Source organism: Paramormyrops kingsleyae, chromosome 2 (genome assembly GCF_048594095.1).
Source record: "Paramormyrops kingsleyae isolate MSU_618 chromosome 2, PKINGS_0.4, whole genome shotgun sequence".
Classification (NCBI taxonomy): Eukaryota; Metazoa; Chordata; class Actinopteri; order Osteoglossiformes; family Mormyridae; genus Paramormyrops; species Paramormyrops kingsleyae.
The window spans coordinates 18,856,384-18,877,906 of NC_132798.1; the positions used below are offsets into that span (position 1 = coordinate 18,856,384).

The 21,523-nt window shown below is 49.9% G+C and overlaps 2 protein-coding genes across 7 annotated transcripts; one reads left to right on the forward strand and one right to left on the reverse strand.

Annotated features, from left to right (window-relative positions):
* Nucleotides 1-510: 510 nt before the first annotated feature.
* On the reverse strand, nucleotides 511-15,781 carry fkbp15b (FKBP prolyl isomerase family member 15b). Of its 4 annotated transcripts, none has more exons than XM_023840728.2 (29): nucleotides 15,490-15,781; nucleotides 12,836-12,942; nucleotides 12,630-12,708; nucleotides 12,478-12,547; nucleotides 11,977-12,051; nucleotides 11,778-11,876; nucleotides 11,459-11,608; nucleotides 10,777-10,845; nucleotides 10,547-10,690; nucleotides 10,226-10,365; nucleotides 10,039-10,087; nucleotides 9,736-9,855; nucleotides 9,522-9,612; nucleotides 9,292-9,383; nucleotides 8,230-8,317; nucleotides 8,037-8,146; nucleotides 7,740-7,933; nucleotides 7,381-7,483; nucleotides 5,980-6,012; nucleotides 5,541-5,712; nucleotides 5,302-5,438; nucleotides 4,587-4,742; nucleotides 4,303-4,455; nucleotides 3,394-3,486; nucleotides 3,164-3,274; nucleotides 2,468-2,575; nucleotides 1,667-2,367; nucleotides 1,368-1,473; nucleotides 511-1,199 (listed from the first exon to the last, which is right to left on the reverse strand). In XM_023840728.2, the coding sequence occupies exons 1-29, from the start codon at nucleotides 15,537-15,539 to the stop codon at nucleotides 1,119-1,121; spliced, it is 3,681 nt and encodes a 1,226-aa protein (XP_023696496.2). In that variant the 5' UTR covers nucleotides 15,540-15,781; the 3' UTR covers nucleotides 511-1,118. The 4 variants fall into 4 exon arrangements, with proteins under 4 accessions (XP_023696496.2, XP_023696497.2, XP_023696498.2 ...); XM_023840729.2 differs by lacking the exon at nucleotides 15,490-15,781 and adding an exon at nucleotides 13,958-14,347; XM_023840730.2 differs by lacking the exon at nucleotides 5,980-6,012.
* A 58-nt stretch (nucleotides 15,782-15,839) lies between these two features.
* On the forward strand, nucleotides 15,840-21,190 carry asb6 (ankyrin repeat and SOCS box containing 6). Of its 3 annotated transcripts, none has more exons than XM_023840735.2 (7): nucleotides 15,840-15,982; nucleotides 18,400-18,545; nucleotides 19,045-19,208; nucleotides 19,483-19,589; nucleotides 19,669-19,777; nucleotides 19,872-19,958; nucleotides 20,066-21,190. In XM_023840735.2, the coding sequence occupies exons 2-7, from the start codon at nucleotides 18,439-18,441 to the stop codon at nucleotides 20,812-20,814; spliced, it is 1,323 nt and encodes a 440-aa protein (XP_023696503.2). In that variant the 5' UTR covers nucleotides 15,840-15,982; nucleotides 18,400-18,438; the 3' UTR covers nucleotides 20,815-21,190. The 3 variants fall into 3 exon arrangements, with proteins under 3 accessions (XP_023696503.2, XP_023696501.2, XP_023696502.2); XM_023840733.2 differs by lacking the exon at nucleotides 15,840-15,982 and adding an exon at nucleotides 16,659-16,726; XM_023840734.2 differs by lacking the exon at nucleotides 15,840-15,982 and adding an exon at nucleotides 16,733-16,910.
* Nucleotides 21,191-21,523: the final 333 nt, after the last annotated feature.

The following is a 21,523-nucleotide window of genomic DNA, read 5'->3' on the forward strand; positions in this document are numbered from 1 at the left end:
TCCTGTAAGGTTATGCACTTGTAGTAATTAGCTCTGTGTGGCTTAACACTGTTGTGCTTGTTGGCTCTTGATGAATTATATAAATTATAGTTATAAATCTCAAAACTGACATTAGGTTTGTTCAGTGACAACTGCCATCCTATGGGTTTGCTCCCATGCGAAGTGACAAAAATACTTACCAGGCTGCTGACTTACGATAGACACGGAAATCACTGGTTCATAAGAACAGAACTTAGAATGAACATTTGAATATTATGGGGCAGCACACCCGCATATCATCTGCTGTAGGCTTGATTTCAATACTGGTACAGACCAGATCAGGCCTGAACCCCCCAGCCCCCTAAACACACACAGTACTCTGTCCCTACCATCAATACCCAAACCTACGTCCATGCCTTAACCAAATCGTGGATTTGGAGAATCATTACACCCCCAGCTAGCATGAGTAACACTAAGGAGCCTGGTTAGCATGTGGGGAGTCAAAACAATAAAACACCAGGATTGCATGAATTAGAGAAAACATTTTATTAATCTGTAATAATTCATCATTCTATGTTAGAGAAGTTTGGTAGCAGAGTGAGGTCACGAGAGGCCAAAAATAACCTCTGAATGGTAACACAGAATGATTTTCTTGGACGTTGCAATTTGTAGTTTAGCGTTATCCAGTTCTCGTTTGTGGAAAACAACTGACAACCGTTAATTATACGAGAGACATTCAGTTCAAACATGTTCTGGAGAAGTTTAAGAAATCCGAGGCTATGAAGATTTTGTTGCACCACTAAAACGTACATGTTTGCCATTAAGGCCAAATAAGTCCACTGTCCACCCACCAGAGCACAGCAGACTGCGGAGGTCAGCACACAGTCTGATAGGCTGGTTCACCAGCAGGGGGCGTGTCCCTGCCTGTGAGAGAGAGGCATAGGCAGGGAAACTGACTGGAGCAAAATATTGCCTCATCGCCAGAGATAGATCTGAGGCTCTTACAGTGTCATTATATTTCCTGCTATTTGCAGGACGGAAAGGATCACGCCTGGCGAGAAGCGGGACTGCCCCAATGACCCGTGACCCATCACACGCACACGCACACGCACACGCACATGCACGCACTCATACTGCCATCAGCCTAGCCAATCCAGGTCATCGTCGTCGTCGTCGTCATCACCGAATAGGGGGGCTGGAGGCGGGCGGCCCTTCAGGCTCTGTGAATGCACGATAAATAAGTCAATCAGTCAACACTGACCAAACACTGGGAGCCAAAGCAAAAAGGTGGGCTTACGAAGCCACAATCTGACACATAGTGTCAGCACAGGGGGCATGAAGGTGAAATCTGAGAGTCCGGGGCGGGGGCTCTGCAGATCCTTCCTCACCAGCTCATCATCCTCCTCCTCCGTGGGTGGTGGGGGGGGTTTGGTTGGGGCTGCTTTCTGGAAAAATGGCCCTGCTCCATTTTCCTCCTCTACTCCCTCAGACGAACTGAGAGAATAGGACACCAGGATGGGGGGGGGGGGGGGGTGCAGGGTAGGAGTACAAGGCAGAGAAAAAAAAAGACAGATAGGTGGGGGTCAGCACAGAGAAGGGAGGCTCAGTGGGTGGGCACCGTCAGACCCGTTCGGGCGGGCAATGTCAGACCCGTTAAACGCACACAGTGGGCTGCATCCGGACTCACCTGACAGTTTCGCCCATTTCACCCCGCAGAGGGTCGGGGGGAGGTGGTGGTCGTGTGGGGGGTCCAGTAGGGGCTGACTCTGTTACCTGGGGCTCCCCTTGTGGACCCCCACCATCCACACCTAGATCCACAACCTCAGCCTGGGCCTCTGCTTCCAGATCTGAGCTCAGAGGTTGGACATGGTTTGCTGCTGTGGCCTCAGGCTGGTTGTCCGCTGTAGATGGAGCAAATGCCATTTCTGCAGGTCTCACTGCCGGGGCCAGCTCCCCCTTAGGGTCCCCCTTCATTTCCTGTTTCTTGGTAGTAGTTACTTCCTGCTGACCCACTTCCTGCTTCTCTGCAGTGGTCACTTCCTGTTGACTTACTTCCTGCTGTCCAACTTCTTGTTTCTCTGCAGTGGTCACTTCCTGTTGACTTACTTCCTGCTGACCCACTTCCTGCTTCTCCGCAGTGGTCACTTCCTGTTGACATACTTCCTGCTGATCCACTTCCTCCCTGGCCTGGAGGCCCACATAGGTCTGCACGCTGTTCTCCTCCTGTAGTGCTGGCTTATCCTCCTCTACCTCCTCCATCTTTCCATTAGACTGCACTTCTTGTGAAGGCTTCTCCTCCCCCGGTCCTGCCTCCTCTTCCTCATCTTCCTCCTCCTCGTCGTTTTCGTTCTTCTGAGATGCCTCAGTCAGCAGTTGCAGGGTTACCCTCTGGAAGCAGTGGCAGAGAAAATAAATGACTACAGGACGAATAAATAAGCAAAACAAACATTAAGGGGTCAACCATCATTGCTGCGTCTTCGTCACGCACCTTTATGGTGCTGACGATGACCCCCAGAATGGCGCTGCCCGTGTAGCTCTCCTGCAGGTCAAACTCCCCCCGGAGTGAATGGAACACACCATTCATCACACGTTTCACCTGGAGGGGAAGATCCAGAATGGCATCAGGGCTGGCGCTCGGCATGCTGGGAGTCAACCCTCCTGAGGGCTTCCTGTAACCGCCCTGAGGTCAGGGCACTCAGAACTGCTGGCTTTAAAAACTTTTCCATGGATTCGAACCAACAACCTTCTGGATGTGGGTTAAGATTTCTAACCCAATGAGCTACACATCATCCTGTCCTTAAAACCTATAGCCCCCTTTCCTTTAGGTTGTAATGGATGAAAGCTGACCTCCTCTGGGGTTAGATAACACACCATAAGGTCACACAAGGCCGTAAAGGATCCTGGGGTGAGGTAACACAAGGCTGTAACATATCCTGGCCGGCAGAGGCAGTCTAATAAAGGCGTTATGTTCCTTCCCTAATTACGTTATACTGTTACTTGTTACCACACAGCGTGATTCAGGTGGAAAGAACCAGACATGGTGGCGTTACTGTCATATAAGCCTGTGGTGGTTAGGAACACAGCCCCATAACCTTAAAGTCACGAGAAGAGGCCCTGCAGCTGTACCTTGACTCTGGATAAATGGCTGTGAACCCAGAGATGGTGCCATATAGGCGCCGCTCACCTCCCCTGCAGTGTCTGCCTGGCTCTGCTCGGCCAGCCTGCTCTCCAGTTCAGCTACGTGCGACTTCAGCTGCTGCTTCACGGCCCCCGCCTGCTCCTGCAGGTCCGAGCACTGGGGGGGAGAACCGGCACTCAGAGCTGGCGTCCACTGTCCTCCACCACAGCAGGAGGTGGGCTGGCCCTGGTCCCCAGGTCTCGGCCCCACCTAAGCCCCGGATCGCCTCCCTGTACCTTCTGTCTCAGTGCCTGCAGCTCCTCCCCTTGCTCCTGCTGCTGGAGCAGCCGCTGCTCCTCTGACTCGCGGGACAGCTTCAGCGCAGAGAACTGGGGGAAGGGCAGAACATGGCCTTCACTGAGCTGCACTGTACTGAACCGTCCTGAAGGTGGCATTCTAGTTAAGAAGTGCACTAGTCAGCACAAGGCGTACCACCTGCAGTTCAGACTATGTTGTCCACCTGAAGCTAAGCAGGTTTGGGCCTGGCCAGTACTTGGATGGGAGACCAACTAGGAAAGCTGGGTTGCTGCTGGCAGAGGTGTTGGTGTGGCTAACAGGTTAGTCTATCCTGTGGTCTGTGTGGATCCCAATGCCCCAGTGCAGTAAAGATGGCACTGTATTTCAGATGAGGTGTAAAACTGAGGTTCTGACTCTCTGAGGTCATAAAAGGTGTAAAACTGAGGTTCTGACTCTCTGAGGTCATAAAAGATCCCTGGGCAACTTTCGAAAGAGTAGGTGTGCTACCCCGATGTCCTGGCTAAAATTGCCCACTGTAGCCCTATCAAATCTGCCCCCTTAATCATCCCCTATATCTAACTGGTGATTTCCCACCTGCTCCTTCACCACCTAAGCTACTGTGTGTTGAGCGTACTGGTGCAGAATGGCTGCCGTCGCATCATCCAGTAGGTGCTGCCCAGTGGTGGTGGTTGAAGTGCTTTGGGCGTCGTGAAAAGCACTATATACATGCAACATCATTCATAAATGTAACATTTAAGGCAGAAGTGGTTTTAATCCCTGGTGCGGATCTGCTGGTGGAACTTTGAGCAGCTGACATATTAAACTTATACCTCGTTATGCCACTTTTTAATGGAATGTTAAGTAAATTATGTTTTTTTGTGCTTTAAGCAGCGGCCACACCTCCTCACCTTCTCCTGCAGCTGAGCCAGCTTCTCCTCCAGCGCCTCCTTCTGCTCCTGTAGCTCCGCCCGTTCGCGCCCATGCCGCTCCCGGGCCGACGCCAGCTCCCGCTCGCACCGCGCCTCCCACTCCGCCTGCAGCTCCGCCTGCAGCTGTGTCAGCTGGGCACCAGGGGGCAGCGTGCAGATGGAGGTAGAATGAGGAGCGTGAACAGGCAGGCAGTCAGGGAGTGCTATGGAGACACGCAGTTACATCCAGGATGTGCAACGCCGCCCCCAGGGGCCTGACCCACCTGCTCCGCAGCCGCCTGGTCCGTGCTGCTCCTGGCCCTCCGCAGCTGGGCCTTCAGGCTCTCCACCTCCTGCTGGCCGCTCCTCCGCGCCTCCTCCAGCTCCGCATCGCTGCGCTGACGCTCCGCCTGCCACTTCCTCTTCCTGTCGGCCAGCGCCTGCACGTGGAGAGCCATGACAGTGACACTCTCACAAGTGTACCGTGTTTTGTTTGGTTCATCAGACTAGAATTGCATCCAATTTTGTGAATTTGTTTTTGTAAAGGGGACGTATTGCTATACTTTATGAATTAATATCTGTTTTGACACTATTTTTAAATCATATTTGCTCTCATATTAAGCATGTGATACATTATAAACAGTTATTTATTTTTTTCTCTCTTGAACCATGTGCTCTTAATTAGTATCTTTAGATTAAAATGTAAGAGGATGTAAGACAGACACCCATGAAGAAAGGATTTATGGTTATTTGTCTTGTGTTGCCTTACAATCATCTGCTCATATATCTGATGTGTAATATGACCATTACACACACACACACACACACACACACACACGGATATGTAAGCTGTATGTTACTTATTTCTCTTTCTCCTGTCCCCATGTTGTCTGCTTAGTTTGACGTATTCTTGTGGTTATACGGTTTGATTTTTGATGTTTTTGATGTGGACACCTTACTATAAAGATAAAAAAGAAACGGCGGCCATTCTCCACTCACGCGCTCCAGGCTCTCCTTCTCCACCCGCAGGTCCTGCAGCTCCTCCTCCACACTGCTCAGCTTCAGCTCCATCTCCCGCCGTTTCTGTTTCTCGCCGCGGTACTGCGTCTGTGCTCGCTCCGCCTGCTCCTTCAACTCTGCCCGAGCACATGAGGGAACCCCCCCCCCCAGTTCTCTGAGTCATCTCACTCCCCACCACTTAGGACAAATAAATCAGCCGATCCCCCATCCCCGCTCACCTTCCACCTGGCTCTCGAGCGCTGCAAGCCGCGTGCAGTGCCTCTCTCCGTCCTGCAGGGCGGCGCCCAGCTTGACCTGCAGCTCAGCGGCTTTCTGTTGCTGTGAACTGGCCTCCAGCTGCAACTGGGACACGCGTGCTGCGGACGACGCCAGCTCCTCCGTCAGACGTACCTGCACAGGGAGGAGGAGGAGGAGGAAGATGCAGATATGCAGATTAGGGCTCTGGGAAACCGGGAGATCACAGACACCTGTAATGTGAGAAAGAGCAGGGCAGAACGATGCAGGGGCAACAAAAATGCCGCAGGGGCAAAAAAAAAACAGCATGACCCTGTGGGAAGAACAGAGTGATGGATGATGGATAAAAGAAGATAAAGGAAATGTGAATCAGCGAGAAAAGGAGACAGTGAGGAAGAGGAGTGAAGAAGCAGAGCAGCTCACCTGCCCCCATCCCAGGTCCTGTGGCAGTGCATGCTGGGAAGAGACATCAGTCACTAACAGAGGCCCTCAGAGTCAGAGCAGGAGAAGCAGCCAGGAAACACAGACGCGTTAGTGGGAGATACAGAGTTATATACACATGATGATCAGAGGAAGAGGCAGGGAAGACAGGAAAGGACAGAATAAATACACATATGCTTTGGAAAGGAACACTTGTGTAGATATTTTACCACGTTTGAGGAACCACTGACTGTTATGCAAGTTTCTTGCATTCTCCCTGAATTTTGCCGGTGACAATGAAGCCGGATGAGACTGGATTTGTGTTTTAACCCATCACATTCAGTGAAGTTGAGCTTAACGCGGTAACATGGGCGCGGTATGGCCCCGCGCAGAGCCGCGGCATGTGCCGGCCAGCAGGGGGCATCCCGTTCCTCTCACTGGAGGAATCTGTCACGACGGGAACACCACTCACACACACACACACACACACACACACACACACACACACACACATACACACACTGCATGAACCACACATTTATGGAACCAAGAAAAAAACAAATATCCACAAAGTGCACAGTTCCCATTACTTATATACCCAAAAATGGTGTTAGGTCAGTATTTTTATGACACACTACAGGTTTTAAAAATGCCGCACATACTGGCCAGTGAACAGTTTATAATTCACATAAGCTGTGACACGAACACTCAAAACCAGAGAAGAGCAATGATGCTGTCCCACATAATCCTCAACACCACCTGCCTAATCAAAAGCAGCATTTGGCAAGACAATGAGTAAAATGACATTCCACCTCATATCACATGACCCAGTACTGTCCAATGGCAGACTAACATCAGAAATAATTAGCATGAAGGCAGGAAGTTCATGATGGTGCTCCACAGCACAGAGCTTTGGCTAAAGTGGGAGCTTCATGCAGCCCAAGTGCCCATGGCCGTGTTCCCGAGTGTGCCCGTGTACCTGAGTGCCCATGGCCGTGTTCCCGAGTGTGCCCGTGTACCTGAGTTCCCATGGCCGTGTTCCCGAGTGTGCCCGTGTACCTGAGTTCCCATGGCCGTGTTCCCGAGTGTGCCCATGTACCTGAGTGCCCATGGCCGTGTTCCCGAGTGTGCCCGTGTGCCCGTGTACCCGAGTGCCCATGGCCACGTACCCGAGTGTGGCCATGTACCCGAGTGCCCATGTCCACGTACCCGAGTGCCCATGGCCATGTACCTGAGTGTGTCCATGGCTGTGTACCCGAGTATGCCCGTGTACCTGAGTGTGCCCATATACCCGAGTGCCCATGGCTGCGTACCCAAGTGTGCCCGTATACGCGAGTGCCCATGGCCGTGTAACCGTGTGCCCATGGCCGTGTCTGCAAGCGACATCTGGTTACTTGACGGTACCTTGTCCAGCTCAGCCTGCAGCATGCGGGCTTGGCTTTGCTCACTGCTAGACTTCATCGAGTCATTCCTCTGCTCCATCAGCAGGTTGCTCTGCTCCATGTACCTGCAGGGAATGGAAGAGGAGAGAGAAAGAGAGAGAGAGAGCGAGAGAGATTGAGAAAGAGGGTGGAACACAATGGCTTGTACACAGCGCCGTCTTAACTGGCCTTCAATTAAGTCAGTGGTCAAGGAATCGTCTACTAAAAAACTCCTGGAACTTGCTCATTTGTGCAACTTTAAGGGACCAACTCAAAATTGACACCCGAAGATCTAGTGACACAGGGAGCAGTTGGCAGGGGGTAGGGGGAGGGTCCCCTCACCTCTGGTTTTGGTTGATGAGCTCCCCAATCTTCCGGTTCTGCTCCTCGATCTTGGAGCTCTTCTCGAACACCTCCTTCTTCAGACACTCGTTTTCCTGGATGATCCTCTGTATGTTGTGCATGATCATGGCCGTCTCCATAGAGACGTTGGACAGGCCAAGGGAAACCCCTCCCTGCTTCTGAAGGTCATCCACCTTTCAGAGGGAGAAGGGGAGCGCCTGTCACCGGAGGAACACCGAGGGAGGGAGGGAAGGAGCGAAGGAGGAGGAGGAAGGAAAACCTTCCACAAAGGCTGACCTTGGAGGCCAGCTGGTCCACTTTATCGGCCACTTTGCCCACGGCCAGGCGGATTTCCGTGTTGTGCTGTCGGGCCTCAGTCATCAAGAAGGCAGTGATGTCGCTGGGGCCTGATGGGGGAATCGGATCAGGACAGCGTGCTCATCGCTGGAGGGTCACAGGCTACCTGGCCCTGTCAGCGGCAGTCACTTACCCTGGTACGGCACGGTCTGCGTGGTGTACATCTGGCTTACTGGCTGTAGCTGGGATGTGTTTGCAGTTGACTGGCTGTATGAGTATGGCTGTGGGACGGGAACACGGCAAAACCCAATCTTCATGTGTCATCAGCACAATGTACAGGTAGCTTTACTTAAAACGACTTAAAATTTTACAGCCTTATGCTGCTTTCCCCACTATCCTGTTACGTTAGAACAAATCAGGAAATTGAAGCTGTGACTGTCAGTATAAAGATACAGGGGCGGGGCCAAAGGGGCATTGGCCCCAGCTGAAAGCTGATTGGCCCCTGGAGTGTCCCCTCCACTGTCAATCACACATTCAAAACATATCATTGGTTAATGATAAGCTTTGCTCCCCTATATGAATCATGGCCCCATTTATGGGCCCCACCTTAAAAAAATACTAGAATCGCTACTCTACAGTAAAGAACCTGTACATTAATGGTAACCTTAACGCAAGCAAAATGCAAAATCATCAGTTGGCCAGCTGGATTAAAAACAGCATATTGAACCTGTTCCCTAAGTCAATCTGGTAATCAAATTCTCTGTCCTCTTTCAAGAAACACCTGAAGACCCATCTGATCCAGGAATTCCTCCACTAGCCTGACACCACGATGTGGTCCCTGGATGCTCTTAATCTTACACCTGATTTGAATAGTTGTGTTATTAAGTTCCTTCTTTGTTAGATGTGTTTCTGTAGCTCCTGCCCCAGTCCTGCTTACACCTGTACCTGGTCACTCACTGGAAGCTCAGCCAAGCTGCACTCATGTCTCGTCGATTCTTTGACAGCCGTATGTCTGTAATGTGCTAATTACCTCACTTTTATGTTGCTTTGGACAAAAGCTTCTGATGAATAGAAATAAATATAATGTAAACGCTTATGCCACATAAATACCATATAGGTCTGCATGGCTTTGTAATGGGAGGGGAGGTGTTTATACAGAATGTTTAATGGGAAGTACGGCCCCGCCACCCCCACCGAGCTCGGGGTGAAAGAGGAATGGCCTGTGCAACCATTGGGGGAGGCAGCCGCCACTCACCTGGAAGGCATGAACAGAACCTGGCGGCCCTAGGTGCTGATTGGCTGTCGTCATGGAAACCGGAAGCATAGAGGCAGACGGGGCGGGTACACCTGAAGCGGGGGGAGGAACAGAAACCGTGAGTGGAGCGAGTAAACACAGGAGGAAGGCACCGAGAGGAGCTCAGAGCTGCTCCTTTAAAGCCTTAAAGCTACTGTGGGTCGGACGTTAACAGCACAGCGATCACTCACCTTGAGCTGAGACTGGGGGCGTGGCCGAAATCTGCACAGGCTGGGGGGAGGGGGCAGGGGGGTGCTTTCTATCTCGAGACCCGCTGTGGTCCTGGCACAGATATCGATGGCGGCGAAGTCACACAAAACAGATAAAGGAGTAATGGTGTCCACTGACAGAACGTTCTGGAAATGTGGCAAGGCCATGCCACCTCACAGCTCCAGGGAGACTCACCTCCATCTCGGAGTCACTGGAGTCGGGCTGGGAGGGCAGGGTCCCCGTGAGGAAGGGGAGCATGGGCTGGCCCATCCTGGCCATGCGGGAGATCAGCTTGGCCTTGGTGGAGTCGGGATTCTATGGGGCCGGCGGAGGGGGGCGTGATCATGTGACCAGAGAGGGACATACAAAGTGATCATGTGACCAGAGAAAGAACTACACAAACACCGGGGACAGACAGGGATCGAAGGACAGTGGAAGGCAGTAATAATAATAAAAAAAAAAGACTATAATATTACTAAAAGTATTTTAATTACTCACTGCCAGCTGTTCATTCAGGGAACCGGACTTCGCCCGTAAGGGAACGTCTCTGAAAAATAATTTTCAAACCTGAAATCTGGGAATATGAGGAGTGTGGATCGGAACAGAGTCGGCCTAAGCGCTGATGGTGCTTAAGGACACCCGAAAATGGGGCGCGCCCCCCTCTAACAGCGACGGGGCCTCATACCCGTGTTTGGCTGCCACAGCACTGGGGGGCTGGGCTGTGTCCGGCCCGGTGCTGTCCACGCTGGGGGCCGGGGAGGGGGCGGCGGAGTCCCGCGACCCAGTGCTGACTCGGTCCAGCCCGGCGTCCTTGGCGAACTTCACCTGATAGCAGAAAGGCCAGGAAATCAAACGCCATTTCGATTATGTACATGTTTATTAAATAATCCACACCAGGTACCAATTAAAAATGACAACACAGATTTGAGGCCTTTACGGCCGCCCACGACGTCTCCATGCTGAGAAGCAGAATTTCCTGGTGATGTCAGAAGCCTGGCCGCCCTACCCTCCGTATCTCCGTCTCGAAGATCAGGGTGCTGTTGGCGGGAATGCGGCTGGGGACGCCCTGAGAGCCATACGCCTGTCCAGGGGGCACCACCAGGAGGCGCCGTCCACCCTTTCGCATTCCCAGCATGCCTTCCTCCCAGCCCTGAAAAGAAAGTGAGAGAGGGAAGAATGAGTGAGAGGAGGGGCAGTGCTCCCCCCCCCCCTCCCCTCACCCAGCCACACACTCACCTTGATCACTTTACCAGCCCCCAGCTTCAGCCGCAGGAGTTTGTCCTTGTTTAGGTTCGAGTCGAACATCTATCAATATATATCAAGGAAAAGTAACATGCAGGTCAGTCTGGGGGGCACATCTGCACTGCACTCATATTACATGTAAGTTATTTAGCAGACACAGATATAGAAGCAGGACTGGGGGTTAAGGGCCTCGCTCAGGGGTCCTATGGTGACATCACTCTGACGACTCTGGGATTCGAACCAGTGACCTTCTGATCACAGTCACAGCATCCTAACCCACTGAGCCACACAGCACTCCCTACGGAGAAGTCGAGGCTAAGCAAATAATGTCAGTCTGATGTTTGTCTGCGGAGATGAATTCCAACATGAAAGAAGCTCCTGGTGTTTGGGATAAGACAGAAGTGGGGGAGGACTGGGAAGTGGATTCACAACCAGACACAAGAGTCACAGACACAAGAGTCACAGACACAAGAGTCACAGACACAAGAGTCACAGACACAGAGTTCCCAAAAATAAATGATACAGAACTGAAAGGACCAGCCCTTGTTGTTTGGGTTCTTCTGTTGTTTTAGTTTGGGACGGTTTGTGAGTGAGCCCTGACGGGCGCTGAATGTGCACAGCTACATGTTCCTGCACGGGCACACACTCCGCGTGCTGCGGCCAGCCCTCGCCCTACCTGTCCCACTGCATGGTTCTGGAGCAGCCACCCCGTGTATGCCACCTCCAGGGTGTCCCCGACCTCCACCCTCTGCCCCTCGCCCAGCACCAGCTCCTGTGTGACCACCGAGTCCAGAGTGGGGGTGCTGTTTGCCTTGGCCAGGCACACCTGCGTCGCACAAGAACAGAGCCATTTTAGTGCCTCGCAATCCTGACGCCTCAAGACCAGCTGAGCCATGTGGCTGCAGCAGGTCGCCTCAGGGGTACAGCAGCGGGACACAGAGGGGCAGCCGGCAGTGCTCATCCTCAGCCGCCATGCCACCTACTGGCACACCCACCTGCTTGCAGAAGTCCTCGGCTGCCTTCTCTGACTCAAACATCAGGGACCAGTTCTGACGCTGCTCATCGTAGAAGGTGCCATAGTTGCTGGGCTGGACCTGCAGAGATGGGGGGGGGGGGGCAGGTCTGTCATTCACCACTGGGGATAAGACAACCCCCATACATCCTGTCCTCCCCCCCCAGCTGTCACCCACTTACCGTGAACACAAAGCCCGTGTGGATCCGGGTGCTGGTCACCTGCTTCTGCTGACTGACATACAGCAAAATCTTGTACTGTGGAAGCAGACAGACAGTCAGACTCAGCTGGAGGACGACATCCACTGGCCAAGGAGAGCCACCGTCGCCACTAACTGCCCTGTTTTATAACAGACATTGTGACACTTATTAACGAGGACAATAGGAGCCGTTTTAATATACCTTGTTACACGTACACCTTTATAACATTTTACGCTTTCTTAAGACTTTTTAACAAAGTCTACACGTAAGCATCATTACTAAAAAACTTTTAAGTGGAAATTAGACCATTGCTATTCAACTATTACTAACAGGGTTTCAATTCTGATTTGCTACTGTCTAACCGAAAGTAAAAATAAAACAGCACAAATGCGTGAGCTGAGCACACTCTCACACATCGCATTGCAGCAGAGAGCCCAAACAGAACCAGCATGGACCCAAAGGTCAGGGGTCGGCTCCTCCCACCTCTCTGCTTGCATGGTGACCCAGGACCGCAGCTCCCAGCTTCCCCTGCTTCATGTACTGTCCATTCACACTGATAAGGCAGAAACACAGTCAGCCACTGTTCAGCCAATTTTAAAACTGAAAACCAATCTTTTATGATATTTTGCACTTACTACTGAAATGCATTGACGGCCGTGGCAAAAAGGACGGCAGGTGCTCCAGGGGGCGCTGTGGACTTCCCCCCTGGGGGGCCTTCAAAACAAACAGAAAGCCATTTACTGAGACCATGAAAATATGGAACACTGTGATTGGTCAGACTTTGTATGTTTTTGAATGCAATGACCAGGAGGTGGCGCCCTCTGCCTGCGGCCCTGCTTACCCGAGCCGGCAGAGCCCTTCTTGGGCTGTTTGGGAGCGGTATACTGGAAGGACTCGTTCCCCTGAGCTGTGGCCTGGTCCATTCCGAACAGAGAGGCCAGTTTCGCTCTGAAATGAGGCCCAGAGGGTGAGCGAGTTTGCGGTGAGCAAAGATCCACTGAAGGGAAGAGAGAGACTCAGCCATCATGGTTACTGACAATGACACGGTGGCTGAGCACTTAACGCAAATTTAATTTTATGCGCATTCCGTTTATAACCTGAAAGCATTTATGTGCATCACAAGTTTTCCTCAAAATATCTGGTTCGACAATAAAAACTAATTTTAACCGTTATCCTTTTTAAACAAACTTAAAAACCATCACAATAACACCTGTTGATTTATACTCGTATATTCAGATTTGCACTGCTGCTACATCTACATCTACATCTACGCTCACAGCATTCAAACCCATACAACCTCGTTCCTGTAATTTAACTGCATATTTTTCTTACATTTCATGTGACTGTTGTGTTACATTTGAAGACTATAAATGACCATCCACCAGGTCAAATCCCTTTTCAAAGCAAAAATTATGTTTCTGCTAAAATATTATATTGTCTAATAATATGCCCTTTTCCAAAAAAGCATCAACATAAGTTGAAGACAAAAATTTTCCGGGTGCCGATCCATAGTATGCTCTGGATTACATGATTAGACCAGAACAATACAGACCATTGAAGCTTTAATTCCACCAGCAGCAAACCACGTTTCATCCTTAAGAAGTAAACCAGGATCATTACTTTCTGATTTAAGAGCACAGAAACAGTCAACGTCACAGTAAATGTACAGAATGTTTACAACTTGCATTCAAATCAAGAAACTGCAAAGTTTTACAGTCCGACTGATAAAGTTATCATCTCTTTAGAAAAGCTCAATAAATCTGTACCACCCAGACTATAAAGCTTCTGCAATCAGCCATAAATGCCAGCTAAGAAAATGATCAGCTTTTTCTTTAAAGGTCACACATTCTAACAGAGACGCAGAGCCAGGCAGTTTTACATCCGTTTCCACAACCTGACGAGAGCACCTAGATCTGTGGAATCCTGTAACATCCCCGAAAACAGAAAAACCAAACACACTGACCCCTGGATCTCCCTCCAGAGGTAATCAGTGTCGCACACCTCAGCCATCGCGGGAAGCCCGTGTGCCAGATTCCAGCCGCCCCCAAAAGACTACAGCTAGCGACTCATGCCACAGCCATGGCAGATGCCTCAGTGTCCAGCGTGTGCCTTTCCGTTCACCACCTAGCAACCAGCGATCACATCACCACAGCAGATTCAGCAGGCATCCAAAAACGGTGGTGCTAGACAGCAGACATGGGGCAGCATCGCCAGGAGGCTGGGGGGCCCACGCCAAGGTACTCCAGCCAGCCTGTGCCACCGCTTCTCAGGGAAAACCTCCAGCCCCTCAGCGAGTTGCATGGGAAACCCACACCCTGCTCCCATAACTGTAAACAAGTGATATGAATTAGGGAGCTGACATCACCCCCACCCCCTTCGCACACACTCCACCCCACAACGCTGCTGGGAACGCTGTCGCCCTCCTTAGAAAGCTGAGAGGCAGTGCAGGGAAAATACCAGGACAGCATCACAGTGTTCAAGACAAAACCTGCGGAAAACCAAGCTGCTCTGCAGGTTTCTACAAATCTATACGGCTTCCAGTTACTGCGCTCAGGCATTTCTGGATCCATGTTCAAAAAACAAAAAACAAAGAACGAAGGAGGACTTCCATACGGAAAGTAAAATCCATAATACACACCTCAGCTTGGGTTGTAATATATGGCAATTATACAGGTATACTGACAGACATTTCAATATTACAGCACAACATATTTATGCTAATTTATTTTGTGTTTTATCCTATTTAGAGGGAAAATATATTTGTTTCAGTTATAAAACAGATGTCATACTTGCGATATTAAATACGAATATACAAAGTATTTGCAAATCACACATAAGCATAAGGGTGTGCTATATCATAAGCTTTTATGTTTTATTTCCAGCCAACCGAAAGGAAAACCATTTACCAGAAGCACAACAGGCGGCGCCTTTGCAAAAGTAATTTAAGGAAGATGGGACTTCCCCTCTGTGGAATAACGCGACGGTGTCGGATACATCGAAATACAGCCATAAAATTGAATAAACTGGAATTACCCCGCCATAACAGCTACGTACTTGGGGGGGTAAAAAAGATCTGAACACTGAAATATTCGCCCCTTTGCTCTCCCATCCTGGGTACAGCTTGCTGTGTGTTTCATCCTTGGTTTTGAGTATCCGTACCTAAGTACCGGGTTACAAATTAAACCACTGCCTGAATTAGTCAATCAGACGGTATGTCACAGACGGTATAGGTTAATATTTAACGTCACATCCATTGTAGGGTAAAGAGTATATGCCTCGGCATGTGAAATAATAATAATAATCATGATGATGATGATGATGATGATGATGATGACACTTCATTAGTCAAACTTCTGTTTTCGCCTGCCCCATCTTGCTATCCATGATACACAGACACATATGCAGTTGAGAGCGAGCTTGTCAGCGATGGCATAATAACGCGTCAGGTAACCCAAACAAATCAGGATTGCTGTACTGATATTGGAGATAACTCACCCTCCCGATGGCGAGAGGAAATCTCCGTCTTCATCATCCGTCGCAAACATCACCCCTCCCCGCCGAAATCTACCGCAAAGAAACGAAAAAAGGCTACTACAGTATGTTATCAAACGTGGCAATTGGCGCGCATTAATTTACAGTGTCGCCAAAGCATCCCTTCACATCAAACAGATAAAAATGGGGAGGCAAAGTTCCTCGCGATCGCAGACAGCCACACAACTTGCATCCCTCTTCCGGTGTCCGCGGTGGAAACCACATGACCCATCAGCTGATGCCGTAAAACCTGCGGTGGCGGCACTGCAATGGGCCGGGAGGCTCCGGACAGAAAGCGCAAGGAGGCCGATTCTTATCATCACACACCGCTTAATATCTACATTCAGACAGAACACATTGTTGGACGGGCTGGGGCATCCCAGTTCCCTGTACCTTTGCACAGCCTAAGCGACAACGTTACATGTGCCGTAAAGTGTTCCGGAGTGACGTGATACAGGTACTCCATAAAATGCTAATCAGCCTAGGTATCTGTCACTGTGGGTTCTGTCCCTACATTTGGGTGTCTATCAAGCAGCTGTTCCATACGCATAATTTTCAGAACATTTTTCTCAGTTCCCTTTTGTTATTTGCTCTCTGCGACTCATTTGATTCGTATATTACAGGGCTTATGTTACCTGTGTGTTGCTCACATTTTCTGAGCTGTGTCTGGTAATTAGTTGTTCTCTACACACTAAAAAGGTTAAGTTGGATTATAGGTTTGTTATCAATATGAACTGAATAATAAGTGATTTTTTTCTTGGAAGATATACAATTGTGTTTATTTCTGATATTCCTTAATGAAAAAAGGACAGCAGACTCAAGCCCTGGATCGGTTGCTGTGTTTTTCTTGGAATAGTAAATTAATAAGAATTAATACATATGTTAACTATGTATTACACAATACATATGAAGTTTAGAGTTAAGATAATTTTAAAGCATAACATACATAAACGTGAAATCATCGTCACGAATAATGCAAGTCATAATATTTAATAACATCTTCTAATGTATATTCAGATTGCTTATAATCACAACTATACAAGCAAAGTTGCTCGTTTTTTTATCATTATTTTTTGGCCGACTTTTATTTTGAAAAGCCAAACCCGGAAACGGACCATAGATATTAAAAGAGCCGGAAATCGTTATTTTAAACATAAGCGAAGCTTTACGTCAAGCCTATTCCTTTCCGGTTCATACTTTGGTGAGTTGAAAAGAAGCTTCTCAAAAATGAAATAAGCTTATGTGCAGATAGAAGCTTTTTGTCAGTGAAACATGTGGTTAATGCTAGTTTTTTTCACGAAAGAGATGTATTTTTACTCCTCGGGTCTCTTACATGGTAGTTTAATAAGAATGAGAGAACTGTCACATTAGCAACGATTCAACTGGTGAGCGTTTTGTAGTAATTAGGGATTTTAAATATGACATATGAGAGTGCAAATATTTTACATATTCCAAGTCTTTAGGGAAGTACATTTGCGTTTTGTGTTTGATGTTGCTGAAAGAAGCAGGGATACATCAAGTGTTGTCTTGTGCTTGTCTGCCGCGGATTTTCCCGATGATAAATCTGCACTATTATTTATTTATTCGGACAGTTAATCAGAGAACCTTGCATTGATCTTCGATGATCATTCTGATCAGTAGTGTTTTTTTGCGTGTTTTATTGTCTATTATGGTGGCTGTAAGTGGCAGACCACGCCCAGTCCTTAACAGCACGTGAACGTAGTACACGGAGGGGGAGATGCTTACGGTTAGGGTTAACGCTTTGCAAATATATGAATGTTCCCGCTTTGGGTCCCATGAAGGCACATCGCTTTAGGCCCTCAACCCAAACCAATCCAATCACGTTCCAAATATTTTTGGTGCCCTGTCCCTCAGGGGCCCTTGTAATCGATCTCACCCTCTCACACCCCCCTATCCTTCAGGGTGGTGAGTTGAAAGCTCATTGACATCCTTAGAGCTGGATGATTGGACTATAGTAACACACTCCTAACTCTGTTTTTTCAGGTTGCTGTCTTCATCCACCATGCAAATGTGTAAACCCAGACCATCCATGTTGTCTCCCCATGTTATTTCCAATGTTCTCACCCTGGCTTGGTGCCAAATGCACATTTGTGACCCAGTGAAAACAAACATGCAGGCTGTGACAAAACTTTTAAAGGGCCCTCAGAAAAGGAGGTTGTAGTCAGATGAAATGAAATGGACCGACGGTGTGTCTCCCAGTCCCTGCGGTTCTGGAGCAGTAATTCTGTGCAGACGGCTTTCTTCACTAATTCTAATTGTTATTAAACTTCTCTCCCAGGCGTTTGAGTGGAATTTAAAAATAGAGCGGGGTTAAGATCTATCTTTCTGAAGCAGAAGGCTGAGCTGGGAACCATGTCGCTCACAAATGAAGCGTGTGTTCATGTGATCCGCACAGTGGTGCGACATGACCCTTTGACATTGGTGGGCCTAAATCTGCTTTGGTTTAAAAACTGCTCCAAGCTACTGGTGAAGAACAAATAATTTGCTTCCACAGAGCCATTCAAATATGAATATTTTTCTTATTTGAGTTTGAATATTATTCAAATATGGATACATATTTTTGCCATTTATAGTTAACATTTGTAATTTTGGATGAACAACCTAAAAAGTCATGCATGACTAATTTCATGAGGTGCCTTGTGCCCATAGCCTCTGGGATAGCCTCTGGGATAGGCTCTGGGATAGCCTCTGTATATAGCCTCTGGGATAGGCTCTGGACCTCCCATGACCCTGAATAGGATAATTTGGTACGATGGATGGATGGATGGGTTACAGAAAATGGATGGATACTCATGAGCTACTTTTCTGAAATTGTAAATGCTGCTTCTCACCATCCCCTGTCTTTCCTCCTAGCATCTGGGGGCTGGACTGAGTGGCAGATGAACGGAGAACATGCCCTTTCTACATGGGTTCCGCAGGATTGTCTACGAGTACCAGCCCTTGGTGGATGCTGTGATGTACGTGGTGGGGATTGAGGAAGAGGAGGAAGTCGCAGAGAGGTGAGGGTAGATCAGGTGACCTTCCCGCAGCCCCCTGAGAGCTTTGCATGTGGTTCTAGATGGACTGGATGCTAAACCACTTGATGCTGTGACTGATTGATCTGGGGTGTTGACTGTCAGTTTGGAGGCTGCTGTGTGGCTTGGGCGCAGTGATTGTGATCAGAAGGTTGCTGGTTCAAATCCCGCAGTCGGCAGAGTGATTACATTGTGAGATCCTTGAGCAGGGTCCTTAAGCCTCTGTTGCCTGACCCAGCTTTGTCGCTTTAGATCAGGGGTCTCCAACTCCGGTCCTGGAGAGCTACTATCCAGTAGGTTTTCTGTCCCACTTGGCTTCTGATGAGCCACAGCTGTTCCTGGTAGTTACCTGAGAACAGGTGTGGCTCATCAGAAGCCGGGTATGATAGAAAACCTCCTGGACGGTAGCTCTCCAGGACCGGAGTTGGAGACCCCTGCTTTAGATAAAAGCGTTGGTTAAATGAAAAAATGTGCATGGTGGCAGGAACTCAGAGGGCGAGGGTGTCCTGGTGGAGCTGCTGGAGAAGGAAGCGGAGTCAGCCGTGTTTGAGGAGGGGATCAGCTACGCACTGCTGAAAGTTACGGAGCGGGGACTCGCCTCCCCTGCCGAGATCCTGCTGCGCCATGGCGCCGACCTGAACTTCGAGGGTGAGGACCGAGAGCCTGCATCTGCAGGTCTCCTCTTTATACATCTACATGTATGGTTTTTATTTGCACATTTTCATTTCTGCTTCTATTTTTATTCAGTTTATAGTTTTTTTTGTACTTTTCTCTTGATTGTGTATTTGTTTGGACACCTCATGCCCCCCAGCGCCATAACAAATTCCTTGTACTTTTCATACTTGGCAGATAAAGGGATTCTGACTCTGAGACGAGCAGCATCTTGTCTTATTCTCTGTCAATTTTTCTCGCTTGATCCAAGATCCCGTGTCCTACTACACGGCCCTGCATGTCGCCGTGCTGAAGAATCGGCCGCGGATGGTGCAGCTGCTGGCACGCAATGGGGCGGACCTCAACAGGCGTGATCGGGTAAGTCCAACGAGGCCAGCTCTGTCCTGTCCTCCCCTGTCCTGCGGTGCTGGGTGACAAGTGGTATCTTTGCGAGCAGATCCACGAGAGCAGCCCGCTGGACCTGGCCAGCGAGGAGCTGGAGAGACTGCCCTGCCTGCGAATGCTCCTCGACTTGGGTGCCGACGTAAATGCCAGGGACAGGAATGGTACCGTCAGACATGCCCTGGCCGGCCAACTCCCATGTGGAGACAAGAGCTTCGCGGTTTCCTTCATCTTTTTCTTGTCTTCCTCACTTGGCAGGAAAGACTGCCCTGCTTCACGCTCTGGCCAGCAGTGACGGACTCACGGTCCGCAACACTGACAATATTCAGCTACTGCTTGAGAAAGGTAGACCAGATGGTTGGGTAGTTTTCCCAGAATCCTTTGGTGTCGGTGTTCCTGATTTTTTTTTTTGACTTGTACTTCCTTACCCATCTCCCTCTGGCCTCTTGAAGGCGCTGATGTGCGAGCCACCACACAAGACGGGGAGACGGCCGTGTCCTCGCTTGTTTTCCTGGTGAAGGAGGCTTTGGAAGGCACTGAGGAGGACGCATCTGAGATCGGCCGCTTCTGCCTGGCTGTTGCTAGGCTACTGCTGGTTCACGGCGCCGACCCCAGCTGCTGCCTCACGCCTGGCGACATGGGGCCTGAGCCTGGTGAGGAGGTGGGTGAACCCTCGCTCACCCAAACCTGCCTGGAGTACTTTGACTTGCTCTTTCCCCTGGCTGTGCTGCTGCTGGAGCGAGGTGGCCCTTTTCTTTGCACCCGCCACAGTGCCCCCTGCTGGACGGGGCACGGGCTCATTTTTGGCAGACTGGGCTCGGCCCTTGCAGGCAGCCAGGACCCGGTGCTGGAGGCTGAGCTCCTGACCAAAGCAGAGCTCCTCCTGGACCTGGCATTGGCATCATCACCGCACCTCCCTCTTCCCCCGAGAGCGGACCTCCGCCACTTCGAACGAGACCCCCGCCTCCAGGGGCTGCTGTTCCTACACGGGAGCCCGCCACGGGATCAGGATGCAGCCCCCCCCCAGCTGCGCTGCCTCTGTCGGGCCACCATCCGCCGCTGCCTCGGACCATGGCACCTGCAGAGCAAGGCGCAGGCCCTGCCTCTGCCAGACAGCCTGAAGAGGTATCTGCTTCCTGCCCACAAGCACTGCTCTGAGCTCAGCCCGGACTGCTTCAAGCCGCACCGCACGCTGCGCTGATTCACACGCCTGCCACTAGGGGCGGCATGCACCAAGCGTGTCTGCACAGGGACAGTTAACGAGGAAATTTCCATGGCCAAGAAGCATTTTGAAATGTAGCCTCTAAAAACATCTTGTATCAAACTGGTGATGTTTCAGAACCATGCCAACTCGTTTGTGGGATCACCTGTTCATTCTGACATTTGTGGACAGTGACATGCAGGCAAACATTTTAAACCAGCTGAACTTGAAGCACTTGTGTGCGCTTTGGGGGAATCCCAGCTGAGACATTGTTTGCGTCACATATACCTTCATGATCAAAGGTGAAAGCTTGTAGCTGTACATTATTGTGGTGAAGCAGTGTTTCAGTGTAACAATAAAGTTCTTATGATCCAGACATCTGTTCTTATTTATAACTTTAACCCATCATCTAAACGCCGCTAAGTATGTGTCCTTCATGAGACTCTGACCATGAAAGATACTGTTTCTGGCTTCCAGTCGCTCCGTTGACTTCACTGGCTGTATCACCTGAGCTTCAGTGTTGCTGCACTCTCCTCGTCTCTGCTGAGTGTGCTGTGCCAGCCTCCCGCCCTCTTCACCGCCTCCGCGACTCTCCCCAGCCCTCTTCTCATATCACGCGGAGCTGTTGACAATCTGCCCAAGTGGTTTAATGGTGATCTTGCTGTTTCATTTACCCATATAATGTGAGTTGGTATGTTGTGCTGTCAGT